We start from the raw sequence: 18,372 nt of genomic DNA on the forward strand, positions 1-18,372 counted from the left end.
TTCTTTTTTCTAGTTGTCTGTCTGTCGGTCTTGTCTGTTTATCGGGTTTGGATTTGGGGGTGTTTTGGTATCCCCGAGTTGTGGCCTTAATTTCTACAATTTTTTTATACTTTTTTATTTTTAGAGATATGGGTGGTACTGATTAATCATCTTTGAATGGCCAAATTCTACTTCCTCAATTAGCACAGGAAACTTGCTATGATTCAGGTGAAAAGAAGCGAAGTAACTAACTGAAACATATCATCCAAAAAGCGACAGCTCATGGCTTGTATGTAGTAGTGCATGTGCATCGGTGCCTGTGCCTGTGCCTGTGCCTGTGCCTGTCACCCGCTGACTACCATGCTTAAGCGATAGATGTTGTACTACATGGTATAGTTTTGAGAGAAGCGAGTGTGAATTCTTAGCACTCTCGCGCTACCTCTCCTGCAGAGTGATGATGGGATTTGGGATTTGGTCGGGGCTTAGGTAGTACAGTAGCTAGCTGCTTTTCTGTCTTGCATTGAGCGTCTGACTGTTTTTACTAAGATTAGTACGATTCTATCCGAAACGTCAAATATGGTCACATTTTATGTCGAAACCGACGGGGCTATTATTTATGATTAATACATGCCAACTACAAGAAAGACTCAGGTCATCCTCCATCCACTATACCACATTAATACAGAGTGCAATAATCATATCAATCAGTAATTTGCACAGCTAACCAGCCTGGTAGAGAGCCGGTCCAGCAACCACATGCGGATTGATCATGCTCAGATTGAACGGCGTCAAGTACAGATCCGAGTCCGTGACGGCAATAAACACGGTCCCATTGATAGCCGGATCGCCAGCATACGTCTGCAGGTCCGGTTGAACAGTCGTGCCACTTCGCGAACCACTGCCGTTCGAGTTCAATGCGGAATAAGTCACATTCAACTGCGTGACCCACGCGACGAATTTAGGCTGCCCGGCCGTCGACGACGTCACGTAGCTGTTGTTCGGACCGACCGCGGCGCCTGGCGCATCCCAGGTGAGCGAGACGGAGCGGCCGGGGTAGGAGAGCGGCTGCGTGCGGTTGTGGGTGATGGCAGGACTGCAGTTCGTGCCTGCGACGGTGGAATTGACGCATGACTGGGCCTCGGGGACGCCTGAGTTGGTCAAGGGGTTCATGCCACCGCCGGAGGTCTCGTTGAATGCAGAGCCCCCGTCGATACGGGTCGGGTTCGGTTGGTTTAAGATGTGCAGGGCTGGGAAGTTCTGCCAGGCCAGTCGGGTCTGGCCGCTGGGACAGGAGCTGATGTATGGTGCTAGCAATGTCCAGGCCCAGGACTGAGGTATTCCCGCCTCGAACCAGACGGGCATGGGGAAGAGGCCTTCGAATTGGCGGAAGATCATCTGCTGACGAGCTTCGGTGGTGATCGACTGCGTCAGAAGGGTTGCCGCCTCTCGCGAGTCCAGATGACCCAGGAAGCCGTAGACCCCGGACTCTCCGAAGCGGGTGAGCTTTTGGCAGAAGTCGATGAACTCTTGCACGGTGGTGTAGGGATAGTTGTAGGTGCATTGCTTGGGCGCGTTGGCACCTAGGATGTTGGTCAACATGGTGGCATGTCCGACTTCCTGCTCTGCCATGAATTGAATTAGATAGCGATCTTCGGCGGTCAGTCCGGCTGCAGTGAAGTCTTCCGCGGAGAAGCGAGCCAGCCCGTCGTGGAACAGGTCAAGCTCGATGTATTCTTGATAGAGAGCAAGGGCCTAGTGAATGTTAGCACGAGTAGTCGTAACTGGTGTCCAAATGCCTACCAAAGACTCATAATCAAAATCACTCTTGGCGTTGTATACCGGGGTCGTTCCGTTTGTCCCGACTCCTCCAGCGGGGACATATGGACCGGGTTCTGGATTATGAAGCTGCCCGTCACTGGGGTAGGTGGTAGCTGCCGGAGGAACTCCTAGGCTGGAGATTCCAGGTCCAATCGAAGTGGCATTAAGTGCCCCTGTGACGGTAGGGGTTCCGCTATACGGTCCATGTGACAGCGAAGCTGGGTGACTGACCACCGGCACGGATGAGTTGGCTTGAGCGAACATTCTGTTGGGAGCAGCCAAGGTTAAGGGCAGGGAGGCCAGTAGGGCCAGCCCATTGTACACCAGCGAGTTGTTTCTGGGCATCATCAACGATAGGTTTCCCTATGAGAAAATCTGCAAGGGTACAGTCATCGCAGTCACCGGCCTGAGTCAGGCCCACGGCGAAATTTATATGGATTCTCTGAAATGCATCATCGGGGACTCACAGCCCCTACCTCTGACGCAAGTCTTCGATAACCAGAGCAGGGTTTGAGTCCCAATTGTTTTGTAAGGAGTCCGGGGAGCAAAAGCCTGGTGTTGGTTGAACCGAAAAGCTTTCTATGACCTAATGCCCGATATGCGAATGAGAAACTCTCCAGATGGAATTACGTTACAGCTGACCTCCAGATCGACGGCTCCGAACCAAGGTTCATCCCTAACTGACTTAATGCATGAAGCGATGCATCTTATCATCGATCCTACCAGCCTGATCTTGTAGGAAATCTTCCACTGGGTCACGTCATCTCGGCGTGGACGATACGCATACAATGCCAGTGTTGCGATGGTTTCGGCTGGCTCGGAAGCGAAGACGTCAATCAAACATGAATCATCGTGTATGGAAACTAAATCCGGTGGACTTATTCCCCCAACACCGCGTGTAATCGGGCTGGTCTTTGAAAGGGTCAGCGAGTATGACCTCATTAGACTTCCGATCTTCGCATCCGTTGCAGGCCGATGTCCCTCCTTCTCCGGTAATTCTGACCAGCCATATCAGCATATAGAATGAGAGCAAAAGACAGAAGGTTATTTTGCCGGCTTAAGAGGATCCTCGAATTGTCAAATTCTGATCAACCGAACAACAAGTCATGGAATGATATCTAACAATGTTGGAATCGCTGGACCTTGACATGGTTGGTGCTGATAATTGAAGTTGTCTAGATCATCGCTGTTATTTACGACAGACAGAGCGAGAGAGCGAGACAGAGAGGAAGAAAGACACGTAAAACTGTCTTCCACTGTGCGACATGAAGGAGAGACAAATGTATCACCAGGAAGAGGAAGAGGATCGTCACTTAATAATCCGCGGAAATCACATCACCAGCGCAGCCCCGCATTTCCCCCCTCGCCATCGCCAGCTTCATCCGGTCAACCTCTCCGACTTCTCTTTGCATCTTTTCTGAGCAAGCTATTCCCATCTCTGGTATTCTCAATTCAACTATCCGCAACTCCCATAGACTCGGACTTTCCCATCCGACCCCGAAATCTCCCCTCTACGACCATCATCTGCATACATACTAGATCTATCTCCTCATCTAGACAAGAACCATGTCTCATCTCCTAGCATCCAATCTATTCTCCGTCCAGGGACAAGTCATTGTCATCACCGGCGGAGGAAGCGGCAAGTCCCCAGCATCACCACCGTACACCCATACTCATCACAAACAAACTAACCCCAGACCAGGCCTCGGCCGCATCATGGCACACACGCTCGCCACCAACGGCGCCTCCAAAGTCTTCATCATCGGCCGACGACTCGAGGCTCTACAAGCGACCGCCGCGCAGGCGCCCACAAGCGGCGCCATAATCCCCATCACAGCGGACATCTCATCCAAGGAGTCCCTGGAAGCCGCCTACAAAACGATCTCCGCGCAAACCAGCCACGTGAACCTGCTGATCGCCAACAGCGGCATCCTAGGCCCTCTTGCGCGCGCTCCGCCCTCGAAACCCGACGGCTCGCGGCCCTCGCTCTCCGAAGTCCGCGACGCCCTCTGGTCCATCCCGACGGAGGACTTCACGAAGACGTTTGACGTGAACGTCACAGGCTCGTACTACACAGTGCTAGCCTTCCTGCCTTTACTGGAGGCCGCGAATAAGCTGCGTCCGGCACCGCAGAAGAATGTGCTCTCGGGCCCGACGGCGCAGGTGATCATCACGAGCTCGATTGCGGGGTTTAATCGCCGGGTGCCGTTCAGTATCGCGTATAACACGTCCAAGGCGGCGGTGAATCATCTAGTGAAGGTGTTGGCGACCCTGTTGACGGAGTATGATGTACGGGTGAATGGCATCGCGCCGGGCTTGTATCTGTCGGAGATGTCGGCGGACAATTTCGGGGACGATGATAAGGGGATTTCGGACGGGTCGTTTGGGAGGGAGATGATTCCGTTGACGAGGGCTGGGGGGGAGGAGGATATTGGTGGCTTGGTGCTGTATATGGCGGGTGCTGCTGGGGGGTATTTGAATGGGAATATTACGGTCACGGATGGAGGGAGGTTGAGTGTGTTGCCGTCGAGTTATTAGATGGTCGGGTAGACGGAGATATAGAGATTACGAGAGGATACATTGTTCGTGTAGGATTCGTACATACAATCCTGATCATTCTTCTGAGTAGCATTGCAAGCTGAACTAGATCAAGAAAGCAGGGCATCAGATTATCACACAGAGTAACTCAAACTCAACAAATACATATCACACAAGCCTTCGGTTAAATCGTGGCTGTCAGACGTTGCACAAGGTAATCTCCGGCAGTGATACCAGGATACTTTGCCTGTCGCAGGTCATCCCCGTAGGTTCCAGGGATAGCTTCGATGAGCTTGTTCATATTAGGGTTGCAGAAGTACGCGATGCTGTAGCGGTCTGGATACGTTTCTGGGCCTTCCTCGTCCGCCGCATGGGGAGGCTCTACCACCCGGTGTCGAGTACTCTTGATGGTATCATTGGACCACCGCGCCAGCAGATCCCCGGCATTGATCACCACCGTGTCCGCGATGGACGTCACATCTACGAAGGTCCCCTTGGGACTGCGGGCCTGCAAGCCCCCGCGATGATCTTGGAACAGAAGCGTGATCGATCCGTAATCGCTATGCTCGCCGGCGCGGACCTGCAGCGGATTCGCCTTGAACACATCTTTCGAAACGGACGGATAATGCAGCAGTCGCAGAGTATTATCACCCTGATCGACATAGGAATCAAAGAAGTGCTCGGGCAGATTCATGCCCAGAGCAATGGCGCGCATAACCTCCATGTGGAGGGCCTTGCACATGTTGCAGAACGAGAGCATCGCTTCCTTGAAGCTCTTGCCCTCGTCGTCGAGATGATCCGGCCACCGGTTGGGGAGCCCGTCCACGCCCTCGCGGCCGATCTCCATCGTCTCCTTGAGATCCGGGGTTGCGCGCAGCTTGTCACTGTCAGTTTCGGGATCGTCCGGCAGGGTTAGCTTCTCTTGTCCCGTCTTCACGTAACCACGGTTCGCCTGTGGGGTAGTCCAGCACAAACCGTCCTTCTGCTCCTGGGGTCGAGCGAAGAAGCGCGCGGACGAGCCAAAGACCCCAGATACCACGGAGGGCGGGATGCCGTGGTCTTTGAGGTAGAGGAAGCCTGAGGATTTGAAAGCCTCTACGACGGACGTGGCGACGGCGTGCTTGTCGGCGGGTGTTCCGTTTAGAAAGGGATTGAAGTCAATGATCTACAGCGAGTATTTGATCAGGCCCGGGCGACGAGAGGAACGCTTTCATTGAACAATGGAGTCAGAGCCACTTGGAGATGAAGGCTACTCACTGGGATAACCAGACCATCTTTCTCCACGGCAGTAGATGCCGGATGACACTGTTGCTGTGGCAGGTTGCCTTCCATCGTGCTGGTCTAGATGAGAAGCAGCGGCAAATAGTATCTGTAGTATACGACAACTTTCAGACAGACGAAATGCCAGTCCTAGCAGATAAATAGCAGTCAGGCCAAGAAGTGGCGGAATGGAAGAGAAAGAAAGAAAAGAAGGGGAGATCACGAGGAAGAATGATCTCCAATCGGGCGGGGGAGATGCGATAAGCCAAATCGCCTCTGGTTCCGGCGATGCCAGATAGCTTATCTTGATAGCCCTCTTGGTGAAGAATGAGTATCTGATAATCGCAGTTTATCTGATTATCTGATTGTCTGATTGTCGATAGTGCTGGAGAGATTGACTTGTCCCTCAATAATTGCATACAACCTCGGCGTCTTCCCAGGTCTGCGTGAACCCCGCATTCAAACAGGGACAGCTCACATGTCTCTGATCTCCTCCTTCATTATTTCTTCTTCATTTCTTCAGAGACACCATTCACCTTTCAATTTATCGTGCTTCTCGCCCTGACCTATCGAAAACCATCGCCATGTCTCTCGTGGTGGATATCCACACTCATGTCTATCCTCCAGCCTACATGGAGATGTTGCGGGGACGCAACACTGTCCCTTACGTCCACGATCCTGCCGGCAATGCAGACCCGCGCCTGATCATTCTCTCCTCGGATGATGATCCCTCGATTCCTCTCGACGAGCGAGGTCGTCCCGTTGATGCATCCTACTGGGACATCAACGTGAAGCTGGATTTCATGCGTCGTCACGGCATCAACACCAGCGTAATATCTCTCGCCAACCCCTGGTTGGATTTCCTGGAGCCGCAAGAGGCGCAGACATGGTCGGAACGCATCAACGATAACCTGGAGGATACTTGCGCGAAGGTGAATGAGGCCGCGGACCCAAAGAAGACGCTCACGTTGCATGAGAAGCACACACTCTACGCCTTCGGCGCCCTGCCGCTAAGTGCGCCCAGCTCCGACATCGTGGTGAGCGAGATCAAGCGGTTGAAGACGCTGCCGCACCTGCGCGGAGTGATCATGGGCACCTCGGGACTCGGAAAGGGATTGGACGACGCAAGTCTGGATCCAGTCTGGGGCGCGTTGGAAGAGACCGGGTCGTTGATGTTTCTTCATCCACACTATGGCTTGCCTGACGAGGCCTTCGGTGGGACCGATGCGATGAATCGCTACGGTCATGTCCTCCCGCTGGCGTTGGGATTTCCTCTCGAAACGACCATCGCGGTGACCCGGATGTTCCTAGCGGGCGTGTTTGATCGCTTCCCACGACTGCAGATCCTGTTGGCGCATTCAGGAGGCACGCTCCCGTTTTTGGCGGGTCGTCTAGAAAGCTGCATTCACCATGAACGCAAATTCATTGCGAATGGTGGCGATGTGCCGGGACCGCAGCGCAGCGTTTGGGATGTCCTGAAGACGAACATCTACTTAGATGCTGTCGTGTACGGCGAGGCCGGCCTGCAAGCTGCAGTGGAGGCGTCTGGTACAGACCGGCTGCTTTTTGGTACGCTCCGTTTCGTCGATGATGTTAACTTTGTGCTGACTAGTTATCAGGTACCGATCATCCGTTCTTCCCTCCTCTAGATAGCAAGGAGGGCCAGCAATGGCCAAGTGTGACGACCAACTATAAAGCAATCAGCGCTACTTTTGAAAAGGACGCGGATAAAGTGGCGGCGGTCTTAGGTGGAAATGCAGCCCGTATTCTGAACTTGAAATGATGCATTTCAGACAAATATGGTCTCTATGAATAGAGAAGCCGAATATAAAGATTGTTGAAACTGGTATTGCTGCAATTATAAGGGAATATATGAGCCGTCCTAAAAAAATGTAGCCATCCCAGCAGAGAAAGGTAGGGTTTGACAGCCACATCGGCCTAGACGGATTTCCTCTCAAGCATTTCCCAACCAAGTAGTCTCCAAACCTCTTGTATAAACCAGTCCGGGGTAGTTTGTTCGGAAGTTTGAGAATGATTCAATAATCTGTCTAGGTCTCTCTGATCTGGCTTGTTCGTCGGTTGCAAAGCATGCCTCCATTCGGAACTTCCCCCAAAAACCGCTTGTAGGAGAGTGCTTTGCAGTCGCTCCTTAATCTTTGAAGTAAATATGCTATTCACGCCGATGTTCTGGGAAGGTGGTGTTGGAGCCGAGGTCTGGAAATTATCCATAACAGCTAACGCTCTCTCTAGAAGCCAGATGACATGCTTTGCTTCCATTTTCGCTGCAGACTGTGACTGATCATTCATATCAACTTCATTTAAACCCGCAGGAGTCGGGAGTTTCTCGGTATCTGCATGGAGATCAGGTCGAGATTGTAGATCTTGGAAAACAAACAAGCTCAACAGTTTTCCGACACGGCCGAGTAGGACAAAGAGAAATCCTTCGAGTAGACTCTGGTGCCCTGCGCTGGCAACGTCAAGGGAAATCGCCATGCTGTTGAGTAGGCGAGTTATTTGCGCTGCTAATTCGCTGTGAGGGCCTAACTGTGCACCGGTAGACTGGCTCGGCACAAGGCGTTTCGACTTTGTACTTTTTTTAGGCTTGGATATCTTGGTCTTTGTCTTTGCGTCGCATGATAGCTGGTCGGTTGTCGATTTGCATTCTTGTTGTAGAGCATTCATGGTAGACTCATATAGCTCAACTATATGATACACTAATATACCAGCCTCGTTCAACGAGCCTGAAAGTCTTTTCAGGGCCTGACAAAGAAGCTGGAAAGCGCAGTCGACACTATGTAAGACCGCAAGTATATCAGGGTCCTTGCTCTCTAGCGGAACTTTCTTTGCGCGACCACTAGCCACTCTTTCATAGCTACTCAGGTTGCTCATCTCGGTGGAAATTGTTTGACACAGAATCACCGCGGATCGCGCAAGTTCTCCATTGCTAGGTCGTTTTTGTAAAGTCTTTTGCAGCGCATAGAACTGTCTCATGAATGGACCGGTAACTAGAACTGTCAGCCACTTTGCGCCACAAAACAAAGGCGGATCTGCTAACCTTCCTCAATATACTCAAATCTCCCACCGAAACTATCAGCTGAGTCGTAGCTATACTCCAAAGTTCTCGAATTCCCGGTATTAATCTGCGTCCTTGTCCGTTTCCTTGCTCCCGCGGCATTCTTCCCCGCAGGTGTCTTCCGTTTCAAGGCTGCCTCGTCCTTCCCGGCATCATTTTCCTGGACCTGTAGCTTAGCAACGAGGGCTTCGTTTCGACGTTCCAATTCGAAAACGCGATCTAGTAGTTTGCTCTGCTCCGCCTCGGACTTCTCGTACGCTTTCTGCCAGAACGAGACGCTGTCGAAGAACTTTACCTGGGGGTAGAAGTGGGTGTTTTCCCTGCTCGATTTTATGTGCTGTCGGATTCGCAGGATATATTCTATGCACGTACTGCGATGAGTTCGATAGGCGGAAGGCTTCGTCGCTGGATTGAAGACGATCAGCTACGTACCTTTGATGTCTTGATCTGCGGGCTTATGTTTGACGATTGCCATCGCCAGGGCTACTTGCGATGGGGCTGGGGTCGTTGCATGATTCATTTTCGGTTTCTGGATCTTGAGAGATAGAGGAGCATATAGTATATAGTGGATTGATGATGCTGTTTGTGAAGGAGAAGACTGTATATGGGGTCTAAAGATGCTCCGGGAAGACCACGTGCCACGTCCCCGACCTGATCGAGCTTCTCTTCTTTCATGAAAGCCAAAGGGAGATAATATTCTATAGTGTTGTTTCTGGCTCTGTGGTTGTTCACTGTGTATCTGTCAATCATTCCTCTCCTCACATCATCCTCGATTGCGCATTGGAGCTACATATGTAACGTCACGGACAGACATTCAAAGGTTTATGAGCCTCTTTATGAGAATTCAATTAGAATCCGAGCATGCCTTGTCCTTTGATACTAAAATCCTAACCTTCTCAAATGACCCCCGGCAAGCAAGAAACAATAAAGCATAACAGTCAACACCAAAAGCCGTCCCAAGTGATAGAGTATACTGTCCGTAGTCATCAGATGACATATCCTTGTTTACCCAGCCAACCTGTCAAAAGCGATCACTAACAACAGATGGAACTGCAGTATGAGAGTAGATGCCTAGTTGGAGCTGAGTAGCTCCCTAGGGTGGATGAATAGCTGATAGACAATGGCATAGTTATCCCTCAATAAAATGTTCTTCATGAGGTATCTGCACGGAGAGAAATCCACTCAAAATGGAATTATGACGACAGAGTAGTGTGAACCAATTTGCTCTTTTGTATCAGTCATTATGAATAGAATGATATTGACCAGTTCTATCCGATCGAGCTGTGGCATGTCAGACGGTCCTGGTTTTGGATTACGTGACGAGTTGTCTTAGAAAGAATGAAAAGACAAAAAACTTCCAAAATCTCTACAGGTCGCCAAGTAAGATAATAAAGCCAATCCACGAACACTCTGAAGGAAGAAAAGCGGTGGTAGAAAAGTAAGGAAGAGGGAAAGCCTTGCCGCTCCCGAAGACGTCGATGAACTTCCGCCACCCTCGAATCTACTTTTCTTCTGACAACAACCGAAGCCCAACACCGCGAGGGCGAACAACCTCTTCTCCTTTCCCTTTTCTCTCATAAAACCCCTCGTTATTCTCTCACTACCCATCCGATCTCAATACATTTACGGGACACATCATCCACAACCCCATCGAAACTCCCCAGCTAGGTAGCCAGCACTCGTCGCAACCGTCACCTCACCACACCACACCTTACCAAAAACACCATACCACGATGGCCTCAACAGACGACCTAAAAGCCCACGCGGCCTCCACCCAAGACTTTTACGCCCTCCTTGACATCTCCCCGGCCACCGCGGAGAACGAAATCCGACGCGCCTACCGCCGCACCGCCCTAAAATACCACCCGGACAAGATCGCAAACCCGACCCCCGCGGACATCGACAAGTTCCATCTCCTCCAGATCGCGTACGATGTCCTCTCGGAGCCCTCGATCCGGCAACTCTACGATAATGCGCGGGAGGCGCGGCAGCGCAAGCAGCGCGAGCGGGACATGATGGATGCCGCGAAGAGGAAGATGAAGGAGGATTTGGAGGCGAGAGAGCGGGCAGGCGCGAGCGGGGTGGGGGCGCAGAGGGGCGTGAAGAGGTCCTTTGGGATGGCGGGGGCGGGGGTGGTTGATGATGATGATGCGGAGGAGAAGCTGCAGCGCGAGGTTGATCGGATAGCGGAGGATGGGCGACGGAGGCGACGGGAGGTGGAGGAGATGTTGAAGCGAGAGGCGGAGGATGAGGAGAGGGTGATGCGTGAGGAGGAAGAGGCTGCGCAGAGGGCGAAAGATAGGAGCAGTGAGCGGGTCGATCGGTCGCAGGAAGGCGGCGCGAATGTGCCGGAGTTGGAACGCGGCGTGAAAGCGCGTTGGGTCCGTGAGGGAGCAGGCCTAGATCTTGACAAGGAGGGCCTGACATCTCTGTTCGCTTCGTTCGGAAAGATCGAGAATGTCCTCATGCTCAAGGATAAGCGACAGCGTCTTGGAGAGAAGCGGGAAAAGAGGACCGTCGCGACGGGTGTGGTGATATTCGCGTCAATCGTCAGCGCACATGCGGCCGTGTTGGACAGTGAGAAGAAGAAACGTGAAAGTTTCGACCAGTCTGATAGCATCTGGACCTTCGTCGACTCGGTCAACTGGGCCTCTGGCAACCAGCCGGATCTAGGCACGAACGAGGACAAACACTCTTCCTCTGACTCAAAGCAAAACGGAGCGCCTCCTTCTAAACCAACGTCTGCAAATGCGCCTCCCAACCCCAGCTTCAATTTCCCAGGACTCAACACCAATGGCGCCGCAAAGAAACCCGGGAAACCGTCGTTTTCTTCCTTCTCTACGGCAGCGGCCAACACGGCAAAATCGGCACCCAGTTCTACTTCTCAAACCAACGGACAAAATACCCCTAGTCTCGAAGAGGTGACATTGATGCGACTGAAGACGGCGCAACGTGAGAAGGAACGAAAGGCACTCGAGGAGCAACTCAGAAAAGAAGATGAGGCCGCAGAGGCAGCAGAGGCAGCGGCTGCCGAAGGTCGGAGTTGATTGACAACTCTTCCAAGGCGTGTACAAAAATGGTTTGGTTCAAAAACCGGGCGTTCTTCTCTAATATTTTGTATAGAATAAGCACAACTAGAATATATGATACCCATGAAATCTATTATCTGCCTCAAGCATCATCTGCTTCTCTAGACTATTATACAATTTATTTTTGCCGCTTATATACACACAAGAGGGTATGATAAAACATCAAGGTCTTCACTCATGGCGTCGTGCCTCCTCTTCCTCCCCCAGCTGTTCCACAAAATCTCTGGCCCGATGACCCTCGTTGGCACGATTATCATGAGAAGTGTTCCTCACTCCACCCGAGAAAATGAAGTCCCTGGTCCAAGACGGCACGAGCGCCTTTAGCTTCACTTCTCCCGACTCCTGAGCCTCGGATGATTCTTGCTCCGCCCCCGTCCACGACACCTTAAACTCTTGTCCGGGAGTATACTGGGTCCCCTCACCGGTGAGCGCGATATCGGTCATCATTTCAAGACGACACAAAGCGAGGCCAATATTACCGATACCACCTAGGAACTTCCCTGCGCTGCGACCTCTCCGCGCACTAACTTTGGATATGTTGGACCCACTCGGGGGCAGTGACAGCTGAACGGAAGGATCGTAGACAGGGAGTTCGCCAGTCTCAGTGGCGGTTTGGTCGGCTGGATACAGCTGCACGGGCAAGATGCGCTTCCGCACCACGCCAGTATGATGGGTCCGGATGGTGAGTTCCTGGCCCACATAGCAGCCCTTACGGAAGTCGATGGCCCGCGACATATCCATGTTGCTTTCCATAGGGAGCGCCGACTCGCGAATAATCTCCGACTGTCCCTCCGCCACGCCATGCAGCATCCGTCGCACCGTATAAGACCGCAAATCGACCTCCGAGCCCGCCACGTGCGTCTCGTCCGGGAGATGAGCCCGGAGGTCCTCCGCGCCGGGGGTGATGATGCGGGACCCGAAGCCGGGGGCCCGAGTATCGACGCAGCCAGCGACAGGGGAGGAAGCGGAGAACGGCGACGAGGCGGGCGATTCGAGATTATATGCGGCCCATCGGGGCTCCGTGTGATCCTTCCACGACGACCAGACCGTGCGTTCGCCGTCGTCGAGCGCGCGCAGCTTTAACTTCGCTCGGAGCTTGTGCTTCTTAAGGTGTTTCATGAGGCTGGCGACTTCGTTCTTGTCGACCTCGACGAGCCATGCGGGGCCTTCGGACGTAGACGCTTCGGTTTCCGGCAGCGGGTAGAGGAACGCATCGTTCAGGACTCGGCCAGTGGAGTTAAGGAAGGCAGTATAGGAACCCGTGTGGCGGGTTGCTCGATTCGGATCGTTGGTGACAAGCATATTCTGTGTGATCAGACCTTGCAGGAAAGTCGTGCTATCGATGCCCATGATCGAGATCAGGCCCCGGTTCGTGAGTCGCGCATAGCCGGTTGTCGGCGGGGGGGCAGGCAGGGCATCGCTCTGCTGCGAGACACGGGATGGAGCGGTTGTCGAGAATAGCCGACCGCGGCTGAGACAGCGAGCATATACAGTGCTGAAATGAGCGTTCGGGCGCATCATTTTCGCCCAGACGGTCATCAACAAAATGGATGCTTGTCGGCGGAGGGTTTACAAATCAACGGCGCAAATGACATCGATGAGAGGGCGGTGGATATCGGCAGAACATGGGGGACTCTTATGACCTCACCGCTTGTGGCTCACCTTCCTGAAGGATGCACATTCCCCCGTTGTGAGCGCCGACTGGACGCACCGATCGCTAGCAGTGTACCTAATATTGATTTAATGAATGTTACTAACTAATTGAATGATGGGAATAGTTCGTGGTTGTAAATGTGTTTGATGGAAACCCAGAATCCAATGTTGTCTAAAAGCCAAGATATATAACAAACAATCCCAACCCACTCCAAGTTTCAATCATAACTTCTAACCATCCGTGGAATAGAAAGGCAAATTAAAAGAGCCGATTAAACATACTCGCATCAAGGCCATACAGTAATACAAAGTAAGCTTTGCCATTCGAAGAACGAAAGTGATAGTTCTCGCTATTGTGTGATCGTGTGCTATTTGAATACATTATTCCTCTCCTATCCAGCCCCGATGAACAATTGTTCCACAAACAGAATTTCCGTCAAATTAAAGGTGCGATTATTTGTTGCCTTTCGCGACACCCTCCAAGAATCCCAATAGAAATGCCTTGTTATCAGGCGACGCAATTCTGCCGGTGTTGATATCCAAGCTTGATACCCCGGGGTTTGTGGTAGTTCCGGCAGGGAGATTGAGAGGGGAAAGAGGGCTGACGACGGAGGAACTCCCTGAGGGTTCAGGGACGGCTGTCTGAAGGTTAAGTTGTCCCGAAGGGGATAGTCCAGGAGAAGCACTTGCTTTGCCGAAAAGCGAGAGCAAGGTGTCCCTTTGGGACGCATTATGACTTGGGCGGCGTTCGTCCACCCCTTGAGTCTTTGCTTCTTGGCCGGTTCCACCCTGTTCTGGGTCGGGCGTACCCTTCGTTCGTACTGGGAGAATGTTGTCAAGGTTTTCAGAGCGGCGAAGGATTTGGGGCTGGAATGGCTTCGAGGGCTCAGGGGTTCTTGTCTTCCGGTCAGGACGAGATCGAGAGGAGTTCCGCGAAGATTGGGTCGTTGCAACTGGCGTGGGCGATTGCTCCTTTTTGGCACTTTGCGGCCTGGGCAATATGGTTATAGGCGAAGCAAGGTTCTGCGATTTCCTGTCCTTGTTCGTCTTTCGGTTCGGTCCATTTTGCGCTTTCTTGCCAGACGGCTTTGTAGCGAATGCCCCGGGCGCCGGGGCAGATGCCCAGACATGGGTTGCGGGTTCCTGGGACCTGGTATTATCACGAGGACGTTGAAGAATTTGTTTCCGAGAAGGAGAGACCGAGTGAGCTGCCAATTCCACTGGACCGGGAGCAGGTGGTTTGCCGGGCGAGCCTTTGAGCAGATTTAACAATTGGTCCTGGTGTTGTGATGGTTTGCGCCCGCTGACGGGTGCCGTCTCCGAAGTCGATACCAGAGTGGCTTTGGGAGTCTTGGGAGTTCTCGCCGTGTCGTCCTTGAACACATTCAAAAGCGCCAATGAATGACTTGTAAGCTTCGGTGGCGGCAGCTTACTGGCGTGAGGCACAGTGGCTCCTTGAACATGAGTAGGCTGAGCTTGTTGAGAGAATGGATCTCCAGTTCGCTGATAGGGAGCCGACGCGTGACCCTGGACAGGAGGCGCCATTGGCAGAATCGGCGGCAAACCGGCATCGGGATAATTGTGTGCGGGGTGCGGACGGGGTGCGAAAGGTGGAATATCATGTCGCCCTCCTGGCGGACCGCGAGGGCTCATGGAGAATCCTTGAGCAACGACACCGGGAGGCACATGTGGGTTCACATGAGTAGTGCCAGGCGGAAGATGAGGAATGGATCCATGCTGTGACGGAGTGGGTAGCTGTGGCAGGTTATCAAGTTGTCCGTGACGTTGATCTTGCTGGGGGAAGCCCGGGAACAAGGGGGCGGCAGGATAATGCTGATATTGCTCGGGGCCAGCTCCCGCCGTAACGTGAGGTGGCGATGTCTGTTCGTAACCTGGGTAGGCTTGCAGTGCGGGACCACGAGAAGAACCACTCCTGAGGAGCTCCAAGAGAGCATTTGACTTTGAGCTGTTAGGACCGGAGGTCTGCGGTGGTTTCACAAGCGAAGGACCTTGCGGCATAGCTGCCGCATTGATATTCAAAAGACGCTTTAAATGAACCGAAGCATCCTGAGAGGATGTGACCTCGGGCAATATGCTCGGGGTAGCCATCTCCACAGGCGCCTGAACTGGGGTCATATCATGATGAGCAGCGAGGGATTCATCCATCGAGACCTCCCCTTCATTCTGCAACACTTGCTTGATCCCGATAGGAGTCTTCGGATCAAGTTTCTTCTGCTGGGCGATCCACTTCTTGAGTGGGTGCATGAACGGGGCAACCATGTAGAACTTGTTCGCATTTGCGACCGCAAATCCTTGATCCTGCTGCTTGCTCCTCTTCAACGTCGGTAGTTCCGATAACTTGTACCACTCGATCTTGCTGATCTCTTTTCTTGTACGAGGCTCGAAGTACGCATCGCGAGGCACATCTCGGAAGACATACAGCCTCATGTGCTGTTCACGCATGGTGATCTCGATGAACTTGACATCCTTATCGTCCTTGATCAGCCCGGCTTCGCGAACGTCATACCCGGTCTCCTCGTAGACCTCGCGGATAGCACAGTCCAAGTCTTTCTCATCCTTGTTGATTTTGCCGCGAGGAAAACTCCAATTGGCACCCTTCTTCCAGCCCTTGACCAGCACGACCTCATCCATGTCCGAGTTCAGCATGATGGCTCCGCGGACGGGAACACGGGTTTTATAGGCCAAGAATTCCGAGAACGCGGTGATGTGGTGATAATGAGACCATTGCGACATGAGCGGACAATGTTGAAAAATCCTCAGCGCAAACGCCTTGAGCGACAGCGAGGGAAGAGCCGGATCCAACGGCCGGATAAAGTCCTCGTAAAACCATTGCGCTTCTTCCACTTGGAAACATATCCGTTCGACGGATTCCAACTCTTCACGAGGTAAGTTAATGATAAACCGGACGCATAAGTCATCCAGCCCTGGTCAAGTCGAAGCATGGTTAGTATCACGCTATCAGGCGTTCGTTTCGTGGGCGAGGACTCCGGCATAACCGAGGGAGGGGAAAGGAGCCAACAAAGGGGAGCTGCAAAAACATACAATCTTCCAACTGCATTTTTGTTTCGGTCATACTGTCCGACGTACTCTAGCATTTCAACGTAGCCGGGTGTTGAGCAAAGCGCCCCTGAGATCAGGAGCGTTGGAGCAGAAGGCAGAGAGCGAGCGCGCGCTTGGAGGGGACAGCGCAGTGATGATGCAGCTTCCAGGAAGGGTGCTTGGCAGAAGCGCCAACCTGAAGCGAGCCGTGGCTGAGAAGTAAAATGAAAACAATAGTGATAGGCGAGCAAACCGACGGTTTGTCTATCGGCGAAAGAGGCTATGAGTACTAGCAAACGAGAGCAAGGGAGTTGAGAGCGAGTCAACTCTTCTGGGGAATTGGAAGAGAAGCTGAGCTGAGCCGAGCCGACCTGGAATGGCAGCCGCCGAACCAGTGATTGCCTGTGGCGCAGTCAATCGAGAAAGCCACAGGGTGCCGATGCCGGTGTCTGTGCCACAGCTGTGGCAACTGTGGCTGGTGACTCACGGACCAAGCCACTTGGGCAGCAAGTGGATTATGTAACGTCATGCGGTGGGAACCGGGAAATGATAAGCAACTGGAATGACGTCGGGTCAATGGGCAGGTTTCTTTCCTCGCAATCGAGGGATGATCATTTGTTAGGTGTTACACGGTTGACGCATGCTCCGCGGTTTAAAAAAGCCGGTTTACCCCTTTTTCATTCTTCCGCTGCAACTGTGCCACATCTTCTTCATTCCTCTCTCGGAATTCCCCTTCCGCGGTGTGTTTACTACTGAACCGACGCAGGCCAAGCGCCTAGACTAAACTCGACTCGTGATACCTTGTCACTTGTCGGATGACCTGACTTTAGTTTACTCTTATTTGTGCTTCTTTTTTTTGTCACCTCTCGAGAGAAGTTCCTCCATCGCAAATACTTCCTCTCCTTTATTGTGATCCAAAGACCTATTTACACAGCTGGACAACCATGTCGGGTCCGCTCATGTCTTTGGTGGGGAAGAGGGTTTTGGCAGAGTCCGCAAGGAATCATTTTGGACAAGAGGTAAGCTTTCTGTTCATGGTTGTTTACCCCTGTTCGCAGCAGCTAACGAATCTTGCTTGGTCAGGACCCCTACTTTGAAGAAGTCCCTGCCTCACGTCTGTCTCGTGCATTTGGCAAAAAGACTCAAAAGCGGTGCAAAGCCATCCCACCCGGCCTGTCCAAGAACGATGAGCATGTGTTGACCCAAGTCAAACGTCGAGCCTACAGACTAGATTTGTGCCTGTTCAGTTTGTGTGGCATCCGGTTTGGCTGGGGCAGCGTAATTGCTTTGATTCCAATGTAGGTTTTGACTGAGACTATCTCCGATATGATCCCGACACTAACCATGCTTGTAGTGCCGGAGACATCCTCGATACCTTTTTCGCACTGATGGTCCTGAAGAGCTGCGAGAATATCGACGGCGGGCTTCCTGGATCACTGCGGACGAAGATGACCATGAATATCATCTTTGACTTTGTCATCGGTCTTGTCCCGTTCGTTGGAGACCTCGCAGACGCCATGTACAAATGCAATACCAGAAACGCCGTAATTCTGGAGAAGTATCTGAGAGAAAAGGGGGCCAAGACAATTGCCAAGAGACGGAAACATAATAACGAGGATCCCGACGTGGATTACAGTCTGCCAGACGAATTCGACAGGTATGACGAGAACATGGCCGACGGTCGTCCGTCCAGACACGCGAGTCGGTCGCGCAGCAAGAAGACAAAGAGTCCGGTCAGACCTCAACCAGCCAGGCATGCGCAAAGCAACCGACAGGAGCGCAGATGGTTTGGAGGATCGGCTCCTCCGGATGATGACCTGGAAACCGGCGTCGTTGATAACACAAGACGTTAGATGATGATGAGTTTTCTTTGATATGAGTATACCCCACTTTATGAGATAT

General features: G+C 52.4%; 9 protein-coding genes across 9 annotated transcripts; 4 read left to right on the plus strand and 5 right to left on the minus strand.

The window, feature by feature from the left end:
* Positions 1-699: 699 nt before the first annotated feature.
* On the minus strand, positions 700-2,145 carry KD926_003645 (ferritin-like domain-containing protein; the record flags this gene model as incomplete). The annotated part of the gene is made up of 2 exons (XM_053097660.1): positions 700-1,731; positions 1,780-2,145. 2 exons carry the CDS (start codon positions 2,143-2,145, stop codon positions 700-702), a joined length of 1,398 nt encoding a protein of 465 aa, XP_052958475.1.
* A 1,218-nt stretch (positions 2,146-3,363) lies between these two features.
* On the plus strand, positions 3,364-4,335 carry KD926_003646 (SDR family NAD(P)-dependent oxidoreductase; the record flags this gene model as incomplete). The annotated part of the gene is made up of 1 exon (XM_053097661.1): positions 3,364-4,335. One exon carries the CDS (start codon positions 3,364-3,366, stop codon positions 4,333-4,335), a length of 972 nt encoding a protein of 323 aa, XP_052958476.1.
* A 184-nt stretch (positions 4,336-4,519) lies between these two features.
* Positions 4,520-5,667, minus strand: KD926_003647 (isopenicillin N synthase family dioxygenase; the record flags this gene model as incomplete). Its single annotated transcript, XM_053097663.1, has 2 exons — positions 4,520-5,500; positions 5,593-5,667. The coding sequence occupies 2 exons, from the start codon at positions 5,665-5,667 to the stop codon at positions 4,520-4,522; spliced, it is 1,056 nt and encodes a 351-aa protein (XP_052958477.1).
* Positions 5,668-6,179: 512 nt separating this feature from the next.
* Positions 6,180-7,378, plus strand: KD926_003648 (amidohydrolase family protein; the record flags this gene model as incomplete). Its single annotated transcript, XM_053097664.1, has 2 exons — positions 6,180-7,164; positions 7,215-7,378. The coding sequence occupies 2 exons, from the start codon at positions 6,180-6,182 to the stop codon at positions 7,376-7,378; spliced, it is 1,149 nt and encodes a 382-aa protein (XP_052958478.1).
* A 155-nt stretch (positions 7,379-7,533) lies between these two features.
* On the minus strand, positions 7,534-9,188 carry KD926_003649 (uncharacterized protein; the record flags this gene model as incomplete). Its single annotated transcript, XM_053097665.1, has 3 exons — positions 7,534-8,600; positions 8,651-9,028; positions 9,101-9,188. The coding sequence occupies 3 exons, from the start codon at positions 9,186-9,188 to the stop codon at positions 7,534-7,536; spliced, it is 1,533 nt and encodes a 510-aa protein (XP_052958479.1).
* Positions 9,189-10,401: 1,213 nt separating this feature from the next.
* On the plus strand, positions 10,402-11,715 carry KD926_003650 (putative cell cycle control protein (Cwf23); the record flags this gene model as incomplete). Its single annotated transcript, XM_053097666.1, has 1 exon — positions 10,402-11,715. The coding sequence occupies one exon, from the start codon at positions 10,402-10,404 to the stop codon at positions 11,713-11,715; it is 1,314 nt and encodes a 437-aa protein (XP_052958480.1).
* A 213-nt stretch (positions 11,716-11,928) lies between these two features.
* On the minus strand, positions 11,929-13,278 carry KD926_003651 (YgfZ/GcvT domain-containing protein; the record flags this gene model as incomplete). The annotated part of the gene is made up of 1 exon (XM_053097667.1): positions 11,929-13,278. One exon carries the CDS (start codon positions 13,276-13,278, stop codon positions 11,929-11,931), a length of 1,350 nt encoding a protein of 449 aa, XP_052958481.1.
* A 585-nt stretch (positions 13,279-13,863) lies between these two features.
* KD926_003652 (decapping enzyme complex catalytic subunit DCP2) lies at positions 13,864-16,489 on the minus strand (the record flags this gene model as incomplete). The annotated part of the gene is made up of 2 exons (XM_053097668.1): positions 13,864-16,355; positions 16,474-16,489. The coding sequence occupies 2 exons, from the start codon at positions 16,487-16,489 to the stop codon at positions 13,864-13,866; spliced, it is 2,508 nt and encodes an 835-aa protein (XP_052958482.1).
* Positions 16,490-17,414: 925 nt separating this feature from the next.
* On the plus strand, positions 17,415-18,323 carry KD926_003653 (DUF4112 domain-containing protein; the record flags this gene model as incomplete). The annotated part of the gene is made up of 3 exons (XM_053097669.1): positions 17,415-17,489; positions 17,554-17,768; positions 17,825-18,323. 3 exons carry the CDS (start codon positions 17,415-17,417, stop codon positions 18,321-18,323), a joined length of 789 nt encoding a protein of 262 aa, XP_052958483.1.
* Positions 18,324-18,372: the final 49 nt, after the last annotated feature.

Source organism: Aspergillus affinis, assembly GCF_023601865.1.
Source record: "Aspergillus affinis strain CMG 70 chromosome Unknown NODE_18_length_386147_cov_86_015627, whole genome shotgun sequence".
In the NCBI taxonomy this organism is placed as follows: domain Eukaryota; kingdom Fungi; phylum Ascomycota; class Eurotiomycetes; order Eurotiales; family Aspergillaceae; genus Aspergillus; species Aspergillus affinis.